At 44.9% G+C, this 24,868-nt stretch overlaps 1 protein-coding gene and 1 pseudogene across 4 annotated transcripts; one reads left to right on the plus strand and one right to left on the minus strand.

The window, feature by feature from the left end:
• The first annotated feature begins 1,862 nt into the window (after positions 1 to 1,862).
• On the plus strand, positions 1,863 to 18,888 carry LOC119446371 (E3 ubiquitin-protein ligase RNF185). Of its 4 annotated transcripts, none has more exons than XM_037710784.2 (6): positions 1,863 to 2,146; positions 9,516 to 9,677; positions 15,171 to 15,299; positions 16,013 to 16,070; positions 16,316 to 16,433; positions 17,521 to 18,888. In XM_037710784.2, exons 1-6 carry the CDS (start codon positions 2,070 to 2,072, stop codon positions 17,613 to 17,615), a joined length of 639 nt encoding a protein of 212 aa, XP_037566712.1. In that variant the 5' UTR covers positions 1,863 to 2,069; the 3' UTR covers positions 17,616 to 18,888. The 4 variants fall into 4 exon arrangements, with proteins under 4 accessions (XP_037566712.1, XP_037566713.1, XP_037566714.1 ...); XM_037710785.2 differs by lacking the exon at positions 1,863 to 2,146 and adding an exon at positions 2,311 to 2,494; XM_037710786.2 differs by lacking the exon at positions 1,863 to 2,146 and adding an exon at positions 2,333 to 2,626.
• Positions 18,889 to 20,852: 1,964 nt separating this feature from the next.
• On the minus strand, positions 20,853 to 23,467 carry LOC119446372 (selenoprotein M-like; annotated as a pseudogene).
• Between the last annotated feature and the right edge of the window lie 1,401 nt (positions 23,468 to 24,868).

Below are 24,868 nucleotides of genomic sequence, written 5' to 3' on the forward strand. Positions count from 1 at the left end.
CTGTGGTCAACATCTGCCTTTGTAATGGAGTTTCTCAGTAGTAGAAAGACTTCTGCAACCAAGAGGCTCCAATGGTTCCTGCAATGGTGCCTGCGACTCCTAGCAGATGTGCCTTCAAGCACATCTGCTAGGCACGGCATGCTGTGATACAGGAGCCAACACTGCCATTCAGAAGCTTTCCAATACTTCCGAGCCAGCAGTGCTCTTGGCTGCCGGTTAATGCACTCAGGCAACTTTAAAGACAAAATTCTCTTATCTACGATTGCCATTTTCGGTGCCTCGCCACAGTAATAGTCAGTGCCTGTTGTTGTAAACCACAGGTCTGTTATCTGTCGCGCAAAACCCAGCAAGACACTGTGCATATAGTCTGGACACCTGCAGGACCAAATAGAGGGCCACCACCATTAATTAATGGTGGTGGCCCCTTAACCCCATGCATGTACAGTGGCTCCAGTGTTGCAGGCGTCTGTCATGTCTTTAAGTGCCTCTTCATCTGTTCGGTCTGGAAAGGGCGTGGTGACACAGTACCTATTTCACAGTACCTACAAGAATGAAAAAACACAAGGCATTAAAATGGCCCCTCCAAATGTGCAGCTAAACAGCTAAATTAGGCCAGCAGGGGCTTGCCTAAAGGAAAGTGCTCAGGAGGCTGCTATGTGTGCCAAGAACAGAGATGTTCATATTGCCACAGAGTGTGGCAATATTATGCAGCCTAATTCCAAAGTTATTATGTAACATAGTTGTAACACGCTTTATCCGTTGTAAACAATGTGTAAGTGCTTACTGCTGCTGCTGACACTGAACAAATAGCTGGTGAAAGGTTAATTACGACAGTTACATGCCAAACATGCCCTCAGAGTGATTGTACTATAGCCCTAGAATTAGCTCTTTTCTAGAAGTTTTACTACAGTATGTTCTGTGGCTAATGAGTTTTTTAGGGAAATGTACGTATACACGGTAGGCCAAGCATTATTTCAGCAGAAGCCCACACGGTGGAGGAAGGTTCATGAAATGGAAAAATTGTCATCCACCTAGTTTGTAGCGAAAAACTTGCAAAGGAAACCTACACGGGTTTCATAAGTATGGTGGGCACATTAAGATGTTAAACTGGTCTAAGTTGATAATTATCCCACTTACGTCATGTATGCAATGTGCTAGTTCAGACAACCAAAAAAAATAATAATAAATAAGTGAACTCAATTGCTGCCAAAATTGGAGGGAAATTTGACAATAACAATAGAGCAGTTAAATTAATTCCACCAACAAAAGCGTGATCTGCGAATAACTGCACTGGCTATAACGGGGAGGCTTTGCTTATTTAGTTTATAAGGAAACTGACGTCTCGATTTAGGTTATAGTTAAATCTATGCAATTTTATAACTACAAAACGGAATACTTGACACACTTTCACGGCATATCTGATGAATAGAAATGCCTAAACAGGCGTCGCGCATAAGAAGTAATAAACGCAAACGGGCGCCCGTTTTCGTTTTTGTTCACCTTGCGCGAACAGCGCTGCAGAACTGGAGCAGGTTATTGGCAGAACTTGGCACTCGTTGTGGGTTGCCTTGAGCGGCGCTTATTTTGCGCGCTCCTCCCGGACCTTTCGTGTTCTACGCCCACATTATGCAAGCGTGTTTGCGCGACAACGCTTTGCATTTTCGTTCCGAACAGAGCGCCGATTTAAGTACGCGAGTAGCGCGCTTTGCAATATTTAAAGAAATGCACCGCCGGGGCTATAGCGGCGACAAGGCACCGGAGCAAAACAATTGCGTGCAGGAGCACACGTCGAATCGGCTATGCAGCGATATAGATCTCTGGGTCAGCAACGGGAATAGCTGGCACGGCTTATACTTGGCAGACAGCACAGCGCAGGTAGGGGCGGTAAGAGCTCTCGACCCGTTCGTTCAGTTGCGTCTCTAACTCAAGGCTGCAGTGTACACGAAGCAGGTGTCTCCCGAATGTGGCATGGTGTACAAGCTATTCGATAGCGAAGTGAACAACTGATTCGTGCCCAAATGAAGCCCAAGGATTGTGCATTGTAGGATTTCATAGCCTGCCTGAAGAAAATGTCGTCTGCTACGGAGTGTCACGTGCCCTTGGCGGCGGACATCGGTGGTGACATCAGCGACAACAACGGCGATGGGTACGTGGCATTTCCAACTTGACAAGATAAAAACAACAGCGCTGAATTATCCTAATTAAACGTTAATATTTATTGTTTTGAGTTATGGCTAGCGCAAAGTAGAGCGGCCTTTACATATTTTTAAAAAGATTTCCTCACGTTGGAGGAAGTTACGTCATCGGAAGTACGCCATGGCTCTGTGGACGGAGTTTTGTTGACGAGAGAAAAAATACGAGGATAGGTCGGATAGGTGCAGCAAATTTAATTTGGCTCGGAAACGTCGCGGAATTTCATTGCGCGAGACACGTAGCTTGGGGCCTGTTGCGCCATGTCGGCGACGAGGAATTGTCTGGTACATCCCGCCGAGCTGTGAGTGAACGTCGATCGTTTTGGTACGAGCACGCTTCGTCTCTGGCAGTGAAAGTAGTGGTGCCTGTGGTGGTTGGCCCGGTCGTCCTGCAGAAAGAAGCCCGCCGCCCGCGCTCTGCGAGAGGGCTCGAGGTAAGGTGCAACTTGCGCTCGGGGTTGCGTCTCCGAGTTCGTGATTGTGACAGGCATACGACAGAAACCGCGCGTTTCTTGCGACAGGCGCCAGACTTGCTGCGGTCGACGAAACGTCTCGGCGACCTCCCCACCGCCGTTGTTCCTTCCCCCCTCCTGTGAAGAAAGATCGCTGCCGTGCGTCATATGATATAACCGCTCCGTGAAACACAAAAAAATAAGACCTTGAACGGGCCGCATCGGCCTCGTCGGTCGTTACGTGTCGTGCATCTGACTCGATCGCCGGACAGCGTTTTCGACAAGTTCGATTGCGGCCACAGTATCGACGAGAGGACCGCGTCCCACCGACCGAGTGAAGCGATCGCCTCGTTTCTTTTCGGCACGCGCTACTCCCGGACAACCTACATTCTCCCTTTTCTCTTTCTTTTTTCTTCTTTTTATATTTCTCACCCCGGACGGTGAGCACGTGTGCCCATTTCCGACTTTTACTTCCTGCGAGTGTTATATAGAAATAACCTGGCGCGCCAGGTGTCCGTATGCTCTCTGGTGGTGCGTGCGCTGGTACCGAGGAAAGTAGTAGTATATCGGTCCCGGCTGGCGACTCGCCGACGACGGCGAATGGTGTTTGCGGCCCCCCACCTTTATCTCTCGCTGGCGACTGCACCCCGACAAACACGTATGTAGTGTTGGTAGTGTGTGAGTGCATGTAGTGCAGCAGAGTAGGCATTGGCAGAGTATACTGCCCTCGATTGACAAGACGCGTCTCCTTTCGGGAGTAGTGTACCCCCGTTTATCCTGTACGGGGGACACCATTCGGGAGCGAAGACGGTGGAAAAAACAAGAATGGGGCGAAACGAAATCCGCAGCGCAAGTCGTGACGGTCGTGCACCGCTGCTAGTTGTAGTTGTTTGGCGCTTGTTGTACGCGCGTTCGATAACTGCGATCACCCCACCCCAGAGGAAACGTAGGTGTAGTTTGTACACGTGCTTGATGGGCGCCGTAGTCGAAAAAAAAAAGAAAGAAAGGCACGATTCGGATAGCAGGCTGTTCAACCGCGTCTACGTGCTGCTGCGCCGCGCAGCCGTTCGCCCGCTTGCTGCTGCCAGCAACTGCTTGGTCGAGGACGTCGCTCAACACACTCACGCAAAGGCGGAAATTCGACCTTGCTTACTCCCTTGCCGGTACAACCCGTCGGCGACAACGACGTGCGTTCCGACTGTCCAAATCCGCCGTTTGCCCGCTCGAAATGTTAATGCCGATATATCTATTACCTTCATCTTCCCCCGTTACCGACTTATTAATTGTACCACGTGCCGATCCGATCGTTCAGATTTTTTTTTTTTTTGCCCACCTTTAGTATGGATCCTCTGTCAGAGATAGCGCGACACATTAATTCGTGACCTCCAGTTGCACCTCCATTTTTCCATCGCATTCAGGCGGTAACCTGTTGTTAGGCAAGGGTTAGTCGGGCACAAAGACTTGAACAACCCAAAGCACTGGCAACTGTGTATACCTACTGTGTATGGGTGTAGTAGGTCATGTAGATGTTTATGTCGAATAGCTGTGCAAGTTTAAAAGGATGTTATTGTGGAAGCAGCTGCTGCAACGTGTTCAAATTTAACGTCACTTGATGCAGGGACCGTTATGTAGTCTGTCTTTACTTTAGAAAACAAGTTCTTGCATTTACTGCTGCTTTGTTTGCACTCAGGCTTTATGATAATAAAGACAGCTTTTGTTTTAGGTCTGCATTGCCTGACAAAAAAACTTGGGCATCGTTACTCTTCTAGTTCGTCTGCAAAAAAATAACAAAGCATTCTTGCATACACACAAGCAAGGTGCCCCATGGACGTGGGCTGATAACTTGTTCCAATTTCGAGCGTAAACGAATATCCAATATGCACAAAATTTAGTTTCCATCAGTCCTATTTACAACAAGCCAGTTGCCGCCTTTAGAGACACTGTATATAGCCATAAAAGGTCTGGCTCATTTAAAAAAAAAACAAAAAATAAAAACTATTTAAGCTGTTGTTAGGCTTTCACAGTTTCCCAGCATACCAGAAATACCTGTACATTCTCTTCTCTTCATCATCATGTTCAATGCTAGTGGAACTGGTAAATTCAACTCCGGCACCATCATTCTCCTTGTCATCACTCGATTCCATGTCCGAGATGTTTCTCCATCCATTTTGCCCGGGAGCTTGTCCGCATGTTGTCTCTTCGTGTCATCGCGTGTCTGCTTAAAATGAGGAAGAAGGCAGTGCAACAAACTCTGCAGAGATACATGAGCAGATCATTAACTAGCCGATTTGCGCACTGCTCTGTGCTGGGGGGGGGGGGGGGGGGGGTGCGTCGCTTCACATACAGCGTTCCGAAGGCGTCCTCCATGACTCTTTGTGCACATTTGTGACCATATAGTTGAGGGTTCGACGGAATACCGTCTGTCGAGGAGGATGCATACTGAAGCAGAAATGAACACTTGCCAAAATCTGGAAAAATAAAGAAAAACAAGTTTTGGAGGCCACTTCGAGTCCCTTGTTCACAAAAACAACGAAGATGTGCAGTCCTTGCTTATGTACTGGGAAGATGGTGCATTGAGTGTGGGTAGGTATCTGGTAGATTGCCCTGTGTCCTGTTAATCGCGTGTGGTGTTGTCTGGATGTAGAATTATTCCAGCAGTAAGCGTATAGATAGGGATATTTCCCTGGCGATGGTAGCTGCTGCGTCCCAGTTGATGTCTGTCTTCTCATGATGCCCGGCCAGCGCATTCAATGCCGTGTTTGCCTTTGCCAAGTCATACTGGTGCTGCTTCTTTCTTTTCCTAAAATTGCCAGATTCACCGATGTAGGCTGCGTCACAGTCTTTACAAGGAATCTTGTAAATAACGCCTGGATAAAGGTTACGCTCGATGGGGTCCTTCGCGCACGCTAGCTGGCCGCGAAACATTCTGCCGGGAACACGAGCCACTCATGCATCATAACTATTAAAAATCCTGGCCAGTGCCTCACTTAAACCACGCGCATAGGGGATAGCAATGCAATTTTTCTTCTTAGGAGCCGCTTGGCGTATAGGTGCTGAGGCCCGACATCTCTGTTGGGTCAGTAGGGTGCGTGAGTAACCATTAGTGCTCAAGTCCTGTCTTATATAGTTCAGTTCCCGGCGCTGTCTCTTGGGACTCGAGCATAGTAGGTTTTGTACAAGCAAAGCCAGGAGATGGTACAGGTCTTCTATGTCGATGGACTGTGCGGGAAGGCAGTGCATTGCATGGCAAGTTTGACCGGGACACACTATGAACATAGATTTTACATGAAATGAGACCATTACGTGATCATCGTTGACGGTTGCATCCGTTAGTTTTTTAACAAGATGCTGTGAGTGCTTGATAAATGTCCGAAGTTATTCCTACTAGAGGACGAAGCACGTTGTGAGGGTATCTGGACAGGAAGTGAAGCGGTGAACGCATAAAATCCACAATAGGGCGCATAGGTAAATCTGGCTTGTGCACCTTTGACAAACCGTACTAGGTGGTGGCAGAGCTGTTGTGGGAGAGTAGCCGGTATAAAGTGTTTTTCCTCACGAGGAACAAAGTGGAAAACACTGGTGAGCAACTTCTGCAGATCTGCTTCTACTTTCCAAGTGGGGTCCCTGTTCATATTCATATATGTCGACTCATCTTGAAGAAGTGAATTCATTACGGAGACTCAGTCGTGTGGTTGAGGATTGACCATAGCATTTTCCTTATTGGCAGGCAGAATCACAATGCGACTGTTACTTAGCAACCATTTTAAAGCCTTCTTTTCGGAAGAGGGCAGTGTGACCATGAATTTGACAGCTTAAAAAGGGGGGGGGGGCACCAATTGTCCACGCCCATGCTTCGTCCTGTAGGTGCGGGTCCACATAGCGCACAGCAGTGTCTAGCTTATGTGAGGATAAGTTGTATATGCATCCTTCCGGAGCAGTTGAAGCATGTTTCACGAGAAGCAAAGTGAACTTTTCATTTTGTGACACGTCTTCTTTCTTGTGTGCTGGCGGCATGGCTGTTGGCATGAAGCAGTACGTCGAAGATGCTCAAGAAAGCGCTGTGTAAAGAAAACATTAATGTCCAAGCATTTTATCGTGGCCTTCGCTTCCAGAATGCAAGCTTGAAGCAGACGTTTCTCAGCTTGGGTGTTCACTTGTTGTCCAAATGGCGTTGGCACAAGAAGGGGCAGTTGTAGTGATTTTGGGATCGCACTGTAATCTTTGGAACGCAGGTTGAAATGCAAGTGAGTTAGAAAAGATGCATGTCTTCATGCATGTTTGTGACCATACACAAATTCTGGCACTGAAACGACACCTGATGAGTGCGAGTGTTGTCATTTGATCTTTAGACACTCGCATTATCATTATATCAGTGGGTAATATTTTCGACAGCTGCAGACAATGCAGGAAAAAAAAAGAGAGAGAGCTTATCTAGCGGTGCCAAATCACATGCTGCGGTGCTGAATATTTTCCACATTAGTTATCCGTGTTCGCTATATGGCGCCGTAGCCTCCACAGTTGCAAAACGAAGAGTGGAGAATTTGGCTGGAATCGGGATGTTCGCAGCACCTGTAACACGCTCGAAGGAAAACATGCAAGTTTGCACTGTACACAATTATGTAAACAGTGTCTGAAAGGTTTAAATAATCCCAGGCTGGGGGGGGGGGGGGTCAAAATTAATCTGGAGCCCTCCATCACAGCGTCTCTTATAGCTCCGGTATTGCTTTGGGATGTTAAACTCCGTGAATCAATCATTATAGTTGATACCCGCCATGGTGGAGCTTGCTGTGGTGTTGTGATGCTGAGCATGACTATAGGAACCACGTGAGGAAGACAAGACGAAAAGGAGTAGATGCACACAGCGCCGATTTTCAACAAATTCATCTCGGAAAGATGTCGTGCAGTGTATGTACACACTTAGCATGTTCACTGTGGCAGCACCTTTCATGTCTCGGTTCCTGTGCGTGGTGACCCACCGTTGGGTCACTTGTCATATTTCACTGCCGCGCTGTGACCCACTGGAGAGTTGAGCTCTGTCGAAACTTCCTCAAAGCGAAGCGAGGTGGCGCTGCAATGCATCGGATCAGAAGCAACGAAATGTTCTCCTCTCTGTCGATTTCTAGCAAAGATGTGCTTGCGCACTGTAGCAAAGGCCTGCACAAGCCGCTCAGGGGGGAATGACTCCTGTGACCCACATCGCAGTGAACATGTCAGTCACACCAGTATATATCTCAGTTGTGGCACTGCACCATGTAAGGATACGTCGGACAGCATTTTGAAATAAAATTTGTTGAAAGTCAGCGCTGTGTGTGTCTACTGCTGCCCGTCTCGTCTTGCTTGCGCTGTACCTATGGTCAGGAAATTGCCAGCAAGCCGAACTTTCCACACACCAAACACGAGATTACGGGCTCGACTGCCAGCTGCGACCGCTGCATTCCTATGGGGCCAGGATGCAAATACACTTGTGTACTGCATTTTCCGGTGCATGTTAGAGAACCCCAGGTTGTCAAAAGTAATCGGCAGCTCTCCACTGTGGCATGCCCCATTTCATTTTTATTTCTTTAAATACTCAGTTTTGGGGGTATTACATAACCCACCATGTAGTTTCAGGGCGTTAAACCCCATAATATCATTTAAAATGTTCAGCAGACAATGAAGTGCTGTCATAAATACATTGCTTTGTGAGAAGAATGCTATCTTACCTCCAGTGGTGCGATAACATTCAAAGGTCTGATAGCTCAATGCCTATTTGTTGGGTTCCTGTTTCAAAAAAAGAGCTGCAGTGCAGGCAGAAAAATGTTCCTTGTTGCATATGTTGATTTTCTTTGTCTGCTAGCTTGTTTCCGGTTGAGCGATGTTCGCTGAAAGTCCCCTTCGCTAAGCTGCCAGGCTATGCATCAGCCTATTAACGCTGCAGCCTAACACTCAGGCAACTTCCTGTCTCTCTACTACTGCGGTCAAGAGACAAAAGCCTGGCCGATGAAGTGGCCGGTGCTTATCAGAGATTTCGTTGCCAGCAATATTTGTCTCTTTTGTGTGCTTTCTCAACCCGCTCTTTGGTCTTTGGCAGCAGTTGGAGGGAGATAAGTGAATCACCAGGAACCAGTTACACGAATAGCAGGAACTTGTAAAGGTGTATGTCAGTCTCTTGCCTTTCTCCCCTGGGGCAATTGCCTCCTCGTCTTCGCGTACGTGTGATTAGGGAAGATGCCCGATATTTGAAAGCATGATGGAAAGATTAGGCCTTCACATCACTGCTATGGACGTGTTAAGAGCTTTAGCAATAGCATAACTATGTGAAACTTGTGGCACTAAGTATGAAACTTGGCAAGAACAGTAATCAGCATGGCTGCTAGGTGATCGAGAGAACTTGCAAATGAAACGCTGGCAATATCCTTCACCAAAGATAGTATGTTAAGTAGGCTGTGATTGTCACTGATGCCACGAGGCAGAAAATTACTTCCACATTGCAACTAAAATTGCAGTTCATCCCTGTGAGATGAATAAGAAAAAATAATCAAAATTCTTATGTTAAGGACATGTCCCAACAGAGAGTAGGGTAGACTGAGCTAGTTGGTATGGGTTCATTTGGGAAATACAGCATGTCTAATGGATCCCTATGAGAAAAAAGGAGTACGTTACACTAGTGCACTTGGTACACAGTGACCCTGGTACACTTGGCAGTATTGGTAGTTTGGTGTGGTTCGTACTGCCTTTTGTGAGTACGAAATAGCAGCAGGCTTTGGAAAGGACTTAGCTTCTGTTGCTAGTACAGTTAGTGTCCCTGTGATTAGTTTGCTGATAAGTTGGCTTATCTTTTGCTTGAGCCTTCATGGCCGTGTCATTGATGGCTTTACCCGTTTGCGTGCAGGGGCATGGTGGTGACATCAGAGAACCCGAAAGGGGCGTCGGCCTCTTCGAGCAACGATGAAGGCGGCAGCACAAGCGGCCAGCAGGACGGCAGCTTCGAGTGCAACATCTGCCTAGACACAGCCAAGGATGCTGTGGTCAGTCTCTGCGGCCACCTGTTCTGGTAAGGCATATGAGGACAAAATGCTGGAAAGATGTGCCAACTTGCTGTCAACCTGTGCATGTTTCGAAGCACATCCCTGGCTGTGCCCGAGACAATCCATAAACATGAAACGTCTGTACACTGTTTGCGCCATATACGCAGTTGGTAAAACAAAATTTTGCGGTAATTTTTTTTTTTTTTTTTGTAACAGATGGTAAGCCAAAGCTTGTCAACTGTTGGTGTCGCTCGTGGCTCTTGTTTGCCGACGCAGCAGACCGGCACGAAAAAGCTAGCGAATTTTTTTAACGATACAGAAATCCAGGAACTTCTTATGAACTCGATTCGTAGGATATTTATGTTGTTACAAGGTGTCTTCAGGGGACAGTGACAAACAGGCCATGTTGCCTGATAAACACTAATTATCCTTATTAAAATCATTAATTAGCTTAAGTCTTGTTTATTTCATATTTTAATTTTGAGATTTAACGTTCTGTGAAATGGTCCGCAACATGTTGTCGATCAATAGCATTTGAATTTAGAGCCTGCCAATGTGTTACTTATAAATTTAATTCTAAGCACTTCGGAAAAACACCCAGTACACAGAGTGCTACAGGGAACATATGAGTGCAGGGCATGTGCAAAATTTTCGCACTAGCAAGTGTACAGTCTCCCGCCTTTGCAGCAGACGACTTGTGGTTGGTTGCACTATCACCTTTTTTGCACCGGTGCAGTGCATTGACATTGCTTTAGCCAGCCAGCGAAGCGAGAGCCGCACGCCAGAGTGCTCTCTTTAGCACTGGACTGCACTGTACGTACTTTCGTGCCAGGATGAAACAAGCATGCAAATCTACCATTCCACAAATTCCCCTTGCATGTGACACTAAAGCGATTCATTGAAAGGATGCTTACTTTGGGGGCTGAAGCGCATTGAGTGCCTGGTTACCCCACGATCACACTCTCCAGTTGAAAATAACTAATCTTCGATAGGCGTTGTTCATTGCTTCGTGTTCCTTTCTATCATGATAGTACACTTGCCATGTGCATGTAGCAAGTGTAAAATGAATTTGGGGAAGTGGGAGCTCTGGTTTACCCTTTATTAGCGTGTGTTACCTCCAGATAGCATACCAGAAAAATAATTTTGTCTAGCTGAGTTTGGGTATTGAGTATGAAGGCAAAGTGTATTCGGCCAACACTGAATGACAGGCTGCAAGCGTCTCTTGTTGGTTTAGAGAATATTGAACGCGGAAGATGTTCGGCACGCGACTAGCTTTCTTTTGAAAGCACGGTCAGAGGAGATAGACCGATACAAGATCTCCGGCTGCAGTGGTGTCACCCACGTAGTGTAAAGCAAATGAAATGTGTACCTATGGTTCATACATGATGGGAGCTGTCCGTGCAAATTACAAACGAAGCCATAGGTGGCTTGGGGTGAAGCCCACTTCCAGTTTTCTGCCCTGTGTATTCCCCCTATTGCTTAAAAAATTTCGACAAAATATTTTTTTTCTTTTCATTGCTTATGCTTATTTTCGATGTGTTTTTGCCCGTTTAAGTAGAAAATTAACATTTTATTTTTCAGGTATTTATATGTACAGTAATGAAAGGGTTAAGTGCATTAGGTGAAAGCTACTGAGCATTCCTGTGGGTGTTAGAAGCGGTGAAAACGTGGGGGAAATTAGGTACATATTCTATTTGTAAAAAGACAATCATTTCACGTTTTAATTTATGTCTTCGTATTTACAGCTTCAGCTATTTGTAGATGTGCACGCTTTCAACCTAGGCACTTTTGTTTTTTGAAATTAGTATTTGTTAATGTATCTTTATTGAAATGAAAGGGAGGAGATTGAGTCATACATGTTGATGGGCTGCACATTTTCACATAGCAGTAATAAAAAGAAAATAATGCAAGATGAGAACAAGCTGCTGGAGGTTTGGTAAACTGAGGCACGAATGTAAACGAGTAAACTAGGAGGAGTAAATGATGTTCTTGTAGTCCCAAGGTATGTAGGATCATATAGAGAGTGCAAGCTTTCCTATGCAGTATGCGCCGAGTTTCAAAGAGCTGATGAGAAGTCGTGATATGGTCCTATATGTATAGGCGTACTGATGAAAGTGATAGTACACAGATGAGATAATAGATATGCGCATACAGACGTTCTAAATTAGTGATTCTCAGATGAGATAAAATGTGCATACAGGCAACCGAATGAGATTGACACCCAGATGAGATAATATGCGCATATAGATATAAATAGTGAAAGCAGGCTGCACTATACAAGATGCACATAGGCGATTATGATAGATTTATGAGATTAGGCATGCATGCAGGTAGAAAAGGTGAAAGCGAGCGAGCCGTAGTAATTACAACGGTTCCCCACGCTGCCCGCAGCGTCACCGAGCACTTTCGCTAGAGAAAAAGACGTTAGTATGTATTGCTGCTTTTGTGTCTTCGCCCATCTACACTTAAGTGGTCTACACCACCTAAGTGAATCAATCAGTTTTTACACCGAAGCTGTTTAAGCCAGCTGTAATTTCTGGTTCGTATCAAGAAACTAGAAGAAATAAAAGAATATAAACTTTCTTGCCGAGGCGGGATTCGAACCTGCATATCCCTGGTCCCAAGGCGAGCGTCGTAACCACTAGGCTATACAGCCATGCTTGCAGAACATGCATTTATGCGAATCATATGATTGCGTTCGAGCGTCGTCTTCGACCACAGCTGGCGCGTTCGCACGCTCGTGCTCTGCGAGGTGAAAAGGTTTTGCGTGCTATGAGAGCGAGAGAGAGAGATGCATTCATGGAGCGTTGTCGGCATTGCAACGTGGTGTCGATGTTACAAGCTGCGCTATGCAATACGCAGTGACGGCTGTAAGTTCGAGACGCGCGAAAAGAAATTATCATCATCATGAGTAATAAGATAAAAAGTTTGTGCGCACTTCCGGAAAATGCTGGGCTACAATCGCCCAGCTTCGCTGTTTCAACCGTTGCGCGGCCGAGTGCAAGGTTAAGCATTTTTTAATGTTTTGGTTGATTACTTAGGTCTTAGAGGGAACTTTGGCTTGGGGGCTGCTATCTGAATACATGGAAACGGAGAAATCATTTTTCTCGGCAACCACTGCACCAAATTTGATGAGGTTTGTTGCATTTAAAAGAAAAAGCTAAAATCTAGTGACTGTAGGCTGCGGAATTTCGATTTAGACCTTCAATTTATTAAATAAAAATTGTAGAGAATAGCAATGTTTCATAAAACGAAACTTATCACATTTACAACTCCGTAACTCAACAATGAAAATTGATATCACAATTCTGTGAATTGCACCTAATAACACAGCTAAAGCGGATGTGGCGGCCGCATTTCGATGGAGGTAAAATGTAAAAACGTTGTGTGCTTGCGTTGTAATGTTAAAGAATTCAAGGTGGTCAAAATTAATCCGGAGCCCTCCACTATGGCGTGCCTCATAATCAGAACTGGTTTTGGCTCGTAAAACCCCAGAAAGAAGAAGAAAATTGATGTCATATACAATGCTCTGGAGTATACCAGTAATATGTAAGTAGCACTTTTGCAAGACCCTCGTAAACATTGCAACAAATTTATGTAAGCTGTAAATTCGTATATCAAATTTATCTGCTTTAGATGCTCTAATGGATGCAGTTTACAGAACTGCCATGTCCGTTGCTAGTGCAGAGTTATGGATTTGTAAACTTAAGTGCTTCTTTCTCTTTAGACTTGCCAATTTTTGGCTCTCTTTCTAAAAAAATTCCAGGCTCTAAATTGACAGTCTGACTACTGCAGTCACTAGAATTTATCTTTCGCTTTCAAATGCAACAAATTTCATTCAAATCGATCCAAGGGTTGTTTCGTAAAAGCATTTCTGTGTTTTACATGTATTTGAACTAGGCGACATCGGAGTTGTCCCTGCGCTAAAGCTTTACTGTTAACTTCCCATAGTGTCATTGGGGCCGTGACAAATGTCGTAGAGGAGGTCTCCATGTTAGCTTTTACCACCTGGGGTTCTTTGACGTGCACTGAAATCTTGAGTGCACAAGCATTTTTGCATTTCGCCCTCATCGAAATTCGGCCACCACAGCAACAAAGCCACTGCAGCAGGTTGTTTTATGTTTTGTCTACATCAGAGGTTTGCAGTTACATTTAGGCGAAAGTGAATGATGTGATGGTGCATTGAAATGGCGCAACAGTAGGGACTATCGTTTGAATTGCTTGAATTGGTGCAGATGCACATGTGCAGTGTCTGCATTTGCTGGGGAAAACGATTTCAGGAACTAAGTCCCAAGATTCTCACTTACTTTACAAAGTTTACAAACTTCTCGTTGATATAGCAAAATTTTTTTAAATGTCCAATAACAGTCAAGGTTCACTATAATGAAGTCACATCTGACACAAAAAGGCCTCCATCACATTCATCATAAGCACATGTTCGTTACATGCCGATAGCGGTGAGAAACATCTTAGATATATGTGCTTTGTTATATCTAATGATTCGTTATATATTTGTTGAAAATGATAGCAGTGTTTACGATGAAGATATCATGGGGCCTGCCATGTTCCAGGAGTTAGTAACAATAGAAGCAACAAACAACTCTCTGAAGAAGAGGAGGAAGGTGTTCTTTCAGCACACCCCAAACTCGCGATGATAATGCAAAGCAAAAATTACCATAAAACCAAGGTCTACAAATGATCCGGCCTAAATATTGAATATATGAATCGGTTTAATGAAACTTGGACTAGCTGGAGCTGTGAGAAGTACACTCCATCTCTTGAAGCAATGTGTCAGGTCTTCTTTCAATGGTTCCTATAGTTTTTGCGAGTTTTCTGCAATGCAAATGTCTTTTTGCATGGTCAAAAAGATATACCCATAACTGCATGGTGTATCACACATGATAGGCGACAATTCTTGCTCATAAATGTGTGACCAAGCGTCTCTTTAGAAAATAGAGGTTGGTTTAGGCATATATGGCCTAAACAGAGGCCTGTCTAATTTATTTCACAATAAATATTCATGCAGGAAGTGGTTAATAAATCCCACTTTTCTGGTTGGAGATGTTAACTGCCTAATTAATTAGCCCAACTAGGCCGGTATAACATAAAGCTATTCCAATCAGTTTTTATTCCAAATCCATCATTAGCCCTCCATGGTAGGTCAGAATGGTTCGCCTACAGCCCATGTGGGTGGGGTAAGCAGAGCCTGAGTAGGCGAGCCCGAATAAGCAAGTTCGAGCCATTTTGACACATCACGGAGGGCTAATGGCCGATTTGGAACTTAAAAAAAAAAAACACATTGGAATAGTTTTACGTTATAGCGGCCTGGCAAATCTGCGAAAATGTTCTATCTTCCGGTTGGTCGGTGGCCCAGGAATCATCCACACCATGTAACCACCTCCGCACTGTGCCGAATTTATTATTACTGATGCATTGCCAACATCTTGAAAACAAAAGCTTGTCTGCGCTAGCATTCCCCCATGTTCATTTTTCTCAAATTGCATTTTGCCGACTCGCAGCTGGCCGTGCCTGCACCAGTGGCTGGAGACACGGCCGAATCGCCAGGTGTGTCCAGTGTGCAAGGCCGGCATCAGCCGAGACAAGGTGATCCCCCTGTACGGCAGGGGTGGCTCCAAACAGGACCCCAGGTAAGCACTGGCCCATTGCGTTTGCTCCTAGTTCACTGTACGCTATGAACTAGGGTACCAGTAGCATTATGCTCGTGCTAACATATGGATCGGAAACTTGCGAGTTAACAAAGAAGCTTGAGAAATATGTAAAGGACCATGCAAAGACCAAGGGGAAGAAAAATTATAGGCGTTAGATTAAGGGACAGTGCTGTGCATAAGAGAGATAAGGGGGGTTGCTGATGTCCTAATTAAAGTTAAGAGGAAGAAATGTAGCTCCGCAGGAGAGGTAATATGTAACACAGATAACCAGTGGTTCGTTAGAGTAACAGAATGGATTACAAGTGAAGGGGACGGCTGAGAAAGAGGTAATGTGATGAAAGCGGGAAATTTGGAGGCATAGGATGGAGTTCACGTGACTGGAGATTGCTGCAGGAGGCCTTCGTCCAGCTGTGGACGTAAAATAGAATGACGGCAATGAATTTGGGCCACTCACCTGCTACTTGCTTGTTGAACAGTGTCTTCGTGATTCATGGCTGTGGTTCGGACTGAGAAAGCTGACCACACAACATGAGTATAGAACCACGTCTTGCATTTTGAACTCATCACACCAATGTAATTCATGAGATTGTTATTTTGTCATTGGGTGTTGCATATTTTTTTTTTCGGACATTGGTTGGGATAAAATTGAGCAATTGTGATAGACTTTTCTTTCTTCCGCTTCCTAATCGCAGGGAGAAATTGCCACCTCGACCACCGGGACAGAGATCTGAACCAGAAAGTCACCCTGGGGTAAGAATGGCGTGAACTCTTGTCCATATTCCCATTATTAATTGGCTGTTTTTATTTTCACTAGTGTATTGTATTCTTGAGGGTGCAAGCTGCTCAAGTGCATTGTACACTCTTAATTTTTGCTGTCGATAAGCCTGGTAATTATTGCACAAGAACTGATTTTAGAAGAGTGTGTTTGTAATCGGGTGCCTCTGTGTTGCATGACTGAATGCAGGTTTGAACTGACAGCCATGTTTCCTTTGCAGTCTTTCACATCTTTTGGCTTCGGAGACACTGGCTTTCACATGTCGTTTGGAATTGGTGCCTTTCCCTTCGGCCTGTTTGCTTCCACCTTCAACTTCGGTGACGGCCGTCCTCCACCAAGTGAGCAGTCCAGCCTGTTCTTGCTTTGTTTACCGTATTGTTTTGTCACCAATGTTATTGAGCTCTTTGTAATCGTAATTAAAAAGGAATTTCAGATGTGAGCTAACGTGAAACGGCTTCATGCACACTTTATGAACATAAGTATACACCGAGTACTGTAGGACAATCGGTGTAGCTATTAAATTGCATTTGCATGCTTTTGGCTCCTAATGTGTCTCCCAGTGGGAATTAGCTTCTGTGAACTAGAATTATAATCAAAATTATTAAAGCAAACCTTGTGAAAACTACACATATACAAAGAGTATGTTCCAGTCAAGTTCCTGGTGGGGCGACACCTCCTACGCAAGTAAAACACTGAAAGCAGCATAGCAAGCAGATCAGAAGCTGCAGCACCAGCAAATGCACATAATTACTTCTGAACTCAAGTGAGCAAATGAGGAAATCAAGTGTGCAACGAATTACAACTAAGTAGGAACATTGTGGGCCAGTTTTGCGTAAATGCATTGTGATCAGTGGGCATGAAAACATTTGCAAAAGCATCAAGTGCTCGCTCAATGTGGAGTTGTACAAACACCACAACATGTCCAAAGGATGTCCCTCTTGGTCCACGTTTTGAACTAGTAATCGCATTAAAGTCTTGACAGCAGGATACTTGCTGCATGTCATGATTCGGTGTGGCGAGCTTTGTCATGATTAACCAGTGGACTGAAACAGCAACTTGGTCTGGTTGTGCAAATCTACCTTTAGCAAGAGCGCCTTTGGAGCAATTGAAAGCGCTCCCGTTTGCCCAGTGGAGCTAGTGCAATCTATCAAGTAAAGCTGTCTTTATTTAACCAAGGTGTCTCCTTGGAAAACGTTACCATCAGCATTTAAAGTGACATGAAACAGCAAGAAGTCAACTAGAACCCACCTTACGCAGGATTGCATGAGCGTGCGGTGTCGTATCTTTCTGTATTTCATAGCTAAACATTTAACAAGCCTCCAGAGAACACATTCCACACGTTGTACGTGGTAAAGCACAGATCAGTCCATTCAACCTGTTTTGCATTTGAATTTATGTTGATGGTAGTACCTTTGTCCCTTGCAGCTATGGGCAGCCAAGAGCACCGCCAGGACCAGATTGTGTCCCAGGTGTTCCTCTGGGTGGCCTGCATTTTCCTGGTGTGGCTGATCATCGCGTGATTGGTTCCCGCTGCCACGAACGCCAGCTGCACCGCTCCCAGCCACAAGAGTCTCGGAGAATGATACTTCTGAACCGCCTCTCTCATTGGACTGGTCTCCCTGGAGCTGCAGCGGTCGGAAAACTTGCGTGTCTGTTTCAACGAAGGCCCCTCGGGGTTCCCTCCTTCCCCTGCACCTTTATCTCTGCTCCTTTTTGTATGTCTGCCGCAGGTTGTGGCGACTTTCGGAGGCCCAGTTTCGGTACTCGGCCATCCTATGCTGTCGCAGTTATGCGCGTGTGATGGGCCTACTTCCTAGGCACTGAAGACTGGATACATGCTGCTGCCTCCGGGGTTGGTAGGCAAAAGCACGCGGCATCTTGCAGATGACAAAAGTGGCCTCAGCTCTCTCTCTCTGTCTGCCGAGGCTCTCTTCCTAGCTGTCTGTTGACAAACAAGGCCGTTGTGCAGGAAGACCAGAAATGCAATCGTCGAGTTGGGGTAACAAAGGGGCGGGCATAGTATTTGTGTAACGTTGGCTGTTTTGCTCTCATCATGTCAAACTTTGTTTTCTTAGTGCAAAGAGACAGCCTTAAAAGAAAGTATAGAAAAGAGAAAACAGCTTTACTGATCAAGAGGTGTGTGCCTGACGTGATTTGTGTGTGCGCGATTTTTCTGTTAGGCTTGCTGCAATGACGACGGGTAGCTGGCTGGGCTGCTTTCCTTACTTTTTTTTTTTTTTCTGCGAGTTAAGGACAATGAAAAGTAACTGCTCGTGCATAGTTTGGTTTCTGTTTTTCTTTTGTTTCTCTTCCTTGAAGATTCTTTTTTTTTTTTTTTACCGGGACATTTCTGCACCTCTTGCCGACATTCCTTCTTACCTGTGGCAGAGGCCAAGTTCTTTCAGGCCTTTGTGCCATTCTACAATAGCCACAGTAGGCCCTCTGTGTTGCTACTGGACACTGTGAAACACCAAGGCAGTTGCATTGGGGTTGCTATTTTGTAATAATACATATTGTGTATACACGGAGTGGAAGTGTGTTCTGCACTGCTTTTTCAGTGCAGTTGTTCTCGTTTCTCTGGCTGTGCTTGTCAACTGTGTGTAAATAAACGGCCCTGTTGTAAAATACGTGGTAAATGGAAGATATTTACAGCAGAAAAAAAAATGTTTTTTTAAGTTCTTGTAGCCATGGGAGTCATTGGTTTCTTGTAATTAGAAATTGTTGGATTTTAAACTGCTCACGTTTTATATGTACATTTCTTTCGTTCTTTGGGAAATAAAGAAACAAAGACCACATCGTTTCCTGCTTTTTTGCTCTTGGCCTATGACTGATGAACAGATGGTAAGACAATGCACCAAGTCTTCACATCACACCTGTAAAATCTTGTTACGTTACCAGGTTTGGGCATTGGAAATGGACAGGTGCAATGCCTATATCATGCAGTCACTATTAGAGACATTTAGCTGAATGTTTATACAATTCACTCTGCCAGATCGGTGTATCCTGATAATTCACGCTGCCGCCGCTCTGAAATAACACTAGTGCCCATCGGCACATTGCTCATGCTGGCAGTGTAATGTGAAGCAGTGCAACAGCAGTGTACCCGAGTGCAACTCTTGTGGCACTTTGAGTGGATGGCAAGTGCTGCTATCTGTGGGTGGCTCAATATACTGCTTAGGAGAGAGAAAGTTCTCCATTGAATTGCAGAGAATTATGCCAGCATGCAGTGTTTCTGACAATAACTAGCCGGAACTGTGATCGTTCAGCCACCGTGGGAATGATGGGCAGTACATGGATTTGTCTGACCTTCTTGCTTGGCGCTTCGGATGTTCTACTGGCTTTGTTTATTACACCAACTGGGCCAAAATGGGCCTAAATTTCAAAGCAATTTATTCTTTTTTTGAATGTAGGGGGTAAAAAGAGTGCATGCAAACATGCATAATTGCTGCTAATTGCAGTGGTTGCGCTTGTCCATGCATCTGTGGCGTAATGGTTTCAATATCGGGCTTCAGTGCTAGAGGTCATGTGTTCAAATCCTGCTGTTGGACAACTTTAATAATGTTTAATTATTCAAAACACAGCACTTTGTTTTAAATGTTCTTGCAAAGTCACAAAGCCATTTAAAGCCAGAAGGATGAAGTTTAGGCAAATCCATGTTTCTTCAAATGTTTCAGGCAAATCCAGCATTCATTTCTTGGCCAATCCCCCATCGTGGGTAGGAGCCACAGACGTGATGGGCAACATTCCATGCTGGCTGAACTGTTCTGCTTGCAGCTCCCCTGGACACTCGTGCCACAGTTCCCTCTAGTAATTGTACGAAACTCTCTGCCGACGTGTATGTAGCCACCTACATGCTACTCTGCTCGCATTCTACACAATCTTTTAAAAGGTGCTGTGTACACGAGCACTAGTGTACATTCTACTGTCCTGTCCTATTCGTTCACACCTTATCATGGAACCGTACCAACTCACCCAAATGTCAACCTTGCCGCAAGATCGCACCTCAAAATCTGAAGCCATAATAGAAATTATTCACATATCTTGAGACAATAGAGAGGTTCAGCTTGTCCGGTATTCAGGTGAACGCAGGTGGACTGGGCGTTGGGGCGGAGGCGTAAACGTGAGCGGCCTGTATGGTGCTGCGACCAGGTGGCGCAGAGATCAAACAGACAAAAACAGCTAATATGCAGTAACCAAGTGTATTCTACTTCGCTGCTGGTGTAAATTTTCAGCAGTGGCGTAATCTTATTGCTGCCAAAAATTTACACCAGCAGCGAAGTAGAATACTCTTGATTATTGCATATTAGCTGCTTTTGTCTGTTTGAGCTCTGTGCCACCAGGTGGCAGCACCATACAGGTCCCAGCTTACGCCTCCGCCCCAGCGCCCGGTCCACCTGCATTTACCCAAATACTGGACAAGCTAAACTTCTCCAATTGCTTTGAATTGTGCTCCATTCGCATATTTCTCAAGTGTAGCATAAGAAGCTCTTCTTTTTTTATATCTATGGGCACAACTTGCATCCTCGTCTCTCATCAAGCAGAGCACTACATGAAGTGAAAAGCTATTTTATGGGATGGCCGTGCAGTTATGCATGTGCTGCTATGCAAATGACTAGGACGCTGTTCATATGCAAAGTAGGGGATGCTATCACAGGGGATCTCTTCTTCAGACCAGTGGTGTGCTGTCGCCAGAAGATATGGTCGCAGGTGGTACAAAGAAACGCGAAATTTCTCTTAAATGATTCACACGACACAAATTGAAATTCATATGTTTATTTATGTACATCACCAAAACCAGCCAGAACTCCAGTACAACCAAAAACCAGATGCAGTACATCCGCCGCAGCCGATTTTAAAAATTTCCGGCAGCAACTTCATTTAGGCAACCTGATTAATGGTCATAAAGAAGCCCTTTGCTGACAGAAGGTGGTGAAAGTAACAAAAAAACAATGAAGTGAAGGAAAATGTGAAGCTCAACAGAACTAATCTCAACAGCAGGAATGATAAATTGTGCTTGCGATACAACTTTGCAGTAAAATTCACCGCGATCCACTCGCCCTTAACAAGCCCCAATTTGAAAGGTGCCTTTGCTTTTTCTTCCAATTTGGGCAAGATTTTACTGTTAACACTTTAACCAAAATGCCTTTGTATGATATTTCAACACTGATTAGTCAACAAGCGCAATATGAAAAATGCATCGCCTGAAGAGCTAAAGCAGTGCTTTGATTGTAACAAGCTGCCAAAAAACATGGCTTAAGTGTTAAGTGCCAGTGGCACTTTAGAAGCGAGCTACACGAAACTGAATGCGTCATATCGTTAGACATACGCCCACAAAAAACATGGGAGCAGCTTTACCTTACCACGAGATTTCAATTTCATTTGTAATTTGAATGCACAGATGTTGTGCACCGGATATCCACCTCCAACATTTTGACGGCATGAGAAAAAATGTGCATCATATTAAGCTGCTGTATCGTAGGCACGACGTGAACAGATGGTCAATGGTGCATGTTGAGCTGTGCTCCGTGGTCGCATTTAGAGCTCGCCCTTGATTCCAAGGTCCTCTTCAACATCCTCTTCTGGTTCCTTCTCCTTCTTGCGGAAGCCGCGCTCATGCAGCAGCTGGTTGCACTCGTTGCGGCTCCTCTTCTCCAGGCTCAGGCGCTGAAACGAGCAGAATTTTAGCAGCCTTACAAGTCATTCCCGCTGTTGGACTGTATGTAAACTACAGTAAAATGTATTTTAATCCCAAGGTGACACCACAGGCTACGAGAGTACTCATAGCTGTTAAAATTTCATGGATGTGAAGAAAATTGCACCACATGAAAATTATATAGAATTTTGACTAGGCATTGTGACTGCATCCTCTTGGCATTAGCGCGGGACTGCCATAGTCACCTAGCTGCCATGGCAGGCGTTAGTTAAAGTCGCAAGTGTTCCCTCAAATAGTGCATCCTGGGACTTCAGCCTCTGATGAATGTTAGTGGCCCATAACTAGCAACTACACCTCTTGTGCACGTGGATCATTTGATTCCCTAATCAATACAGCCTTCTATAAAAGCTCACACAATGAATTTACGAAAACTCGAGGCTCTTTGGCAGATTGTACTGAAGTGCTAACTATATGACCAATAACTTAAAGCTGTCAGCTATATAGAGCAGTTCCCTTCTATGTTCTATGCTGTTCTCAGTCTTGGCAGCATAGCAGAGATGTTGGGGAGTTCACACACACGAGGTCTGTTTTCAGATATAACTATGCCTAGGCCCCAGGTTTTCTATTCTCTTTCACGTCATCGTTATCGCCGTGACTGATACGATTCCGCGCGATGCATGATAAAATAATAGAATCGAAAAACGAATCGCTTGCCAAATATGGTACCTATATTCAAGCACCCTGCCCTTATGTGTTCCTAAAAAAAAACTATTGGCATCGTGAAACTACGGAAATCAACAAATCCAGGCAACAGGTGGAAAACCCTAGCATGGCTTATTACGCAATTGCCTCCCACTTGGGTACTCATTGCGTGAGAGAACAGCATGTTTAACATAAATGCAAATCACTTCTGTTTTCAACTTTTCTTTTCTTTTTTTTTTTTCATTTGAAACGTATGAAAAGTGCTTCATTTAACCACGACTCAACGGTTACCTGGATTCGTGTTTTAGTGAACGTTTCAACCGTTAGTACACAACACATCACAGCAGGGCAAAATGAAAAACGACGGAGGATAGACTCAGTAGTACTTCCTACTCCCAGTTTTCAAAGTCTACTGTGTAGTCGTAAGCAAAGTACGTACCTCAACTTCCTCTCCTGCGGCGTTCAAGAAAAGTATTTCGGGCACCGCGCCGTGGATCACTTTGAACTCCGTGTTGTGACTAACGATGTGTGTCAAGGTTTCTCGACCATTTCCACGACGGTAAAACTAGCTCGAAAGCAAGTAAAGAATTTACATTCTTTCCATCTAAATACCAAAAAAAGGATACTACTCGGGTATGTCGTCGTAGACAAACCGTTTCACTTCAGGATAGGCATTCAGTCGTCATCCGCCGCAGCTCTGAAACGGAAAAGTGTGACACGTTGGCATTTCTTTCTCATTAAGCGCACCCCACATTTCCGACGCACATGCGGCCTAAAACTCTGGAAAAGAAAACAACGGACGCGTTACCTCCACGCGAGCGTGAGTGATCACAGTGTCCGTGGGTTTCTTCGGGTCAGCTTCCTCGCCTAGCACCAGGCTGGCGCATAGAAGCACGGCTAAAAAGCCGCGAACCATCGTGACTGACTTCGAGGTACAACCACCTCAACGAATGGGCCACGAAGGTCTGTTGATGCGCTGTTTGCGACGCCGGCGAGAACTCACGGCTGGAGCTCGGTTCAAGCTGGCTCAGCTTGGCTAGGAAATGCCTGGTTGGCCAGTTTTGGCGACAGCTGCCAGCTGCGGAGGCGACCACCAATCGCTAGCCGCCACCGCTACCAAACGCCGGGAAATACGCCTACGCCTCAAATTAGAAGTGGAATTCCACATCCCCATGCCCTCCCTCTACGGATAACGATCCTGATATCGGATGCGGGGAAGGTCAAACACGTGTGTCGATTTGGCAACAGCGCAGTCGCGCGAACTTCAAACATCGCAGCGCGCCGCAAAAAGAACTGGATGCTGCATGTGTAATATCAGATTGAGAGCTGCAGGTATTTAGGGTCAAAAAGAAGAAAGAAGGACATTTGAGCCGCTATTTACCAATCACTAGACTACGCTACAGAATTCCATCTTTAAATTTTTAGCTACACAGAGCTGGTCTGGTTCCCTCACCTAACTGTCCCTATTGCGGACAACATGAAACATTAGATCATTTTCTTATTGTCTGTCAAAGATATTCTGAATTGCGAAAAAGAACCTTAGAAACAACGTTCCATTTTCTTAGATTAGAATTAAATGTTAAAAATTTACTATCATTGGGGGCCTCTATCCTTGGGCACAGCGACGGGAAGGTTGTCGATGCCATCCAGAATTACATTACAGGGTCAGAAAGATTTATATGACAAAATCAGGGCTTAGGGTTTCGAAATATTTTTTACAAATTTGATGACTACTTCGTTTATTTTTTTTTTTAGTCATCATTTATTCCTATATTCTATTCAACTCATTTGATATATTCTAATTATTCATTCTCAGATGCCCATATATTCCCACATTTATGTTTGTATTGTTTTATACATCTCCTTTCTGATTGTTATTTCAAACTACCCGGTTCTTGGCCAATCCCCCAGAGTGGGTGTGTGCCAATAACTCCAAGGCTCTACCTCTACCTCTACCTCTACCAACCGCATGGCTTGTTTCCAATCCGGTCCAATGTTGCATCTGGAACGTCACGATGCTCGCACAGTTTATTCGTAATCATTCCGTCTATATTATTATTTAGTCTTTTATCCGCCCGCCTACTGCTCTGTTTACCAAACAAAAGTCTGATAATATGATGCGAAAGATACTATGCGCCACAAAGGATCCAAGCGCTATCAAAGGGCAAGTTATTTTGATGTTGCAGATGATCTTCTGTTGTTATTTGTTATTTGTTCATAATGAGATGGTAAGCATTTAGATATAGGTTAGTGTATGACCAAGCCTCCGGGATGGAGGTAGATGCCACCAGGCCCAGGCACTCTTCCTACCTACCAAACACTACATAATGCCCACATTAAATCGTGGACAATCTGTAGACACATCTGTGTGCAGCATGTGGATGGACTTCCTCAACACATTGCACACAACAGATACAC

Source organism: Dermacentor silvarum, chromosome 3 (genome assembly GCF_013339745.2).
Source record: "Dermacentor silvarum isolate Dsil-2018 chromosome 3, BIME_Dsil_1.4, whole genome shotgun sequence".
Classification (NCBI taxonomy): Eukaryota; Metazoa; Arthropoda; class Arachnida; order Ixodida; family Ixodidae; genus Dermacentor; species Dermacentor silvarum.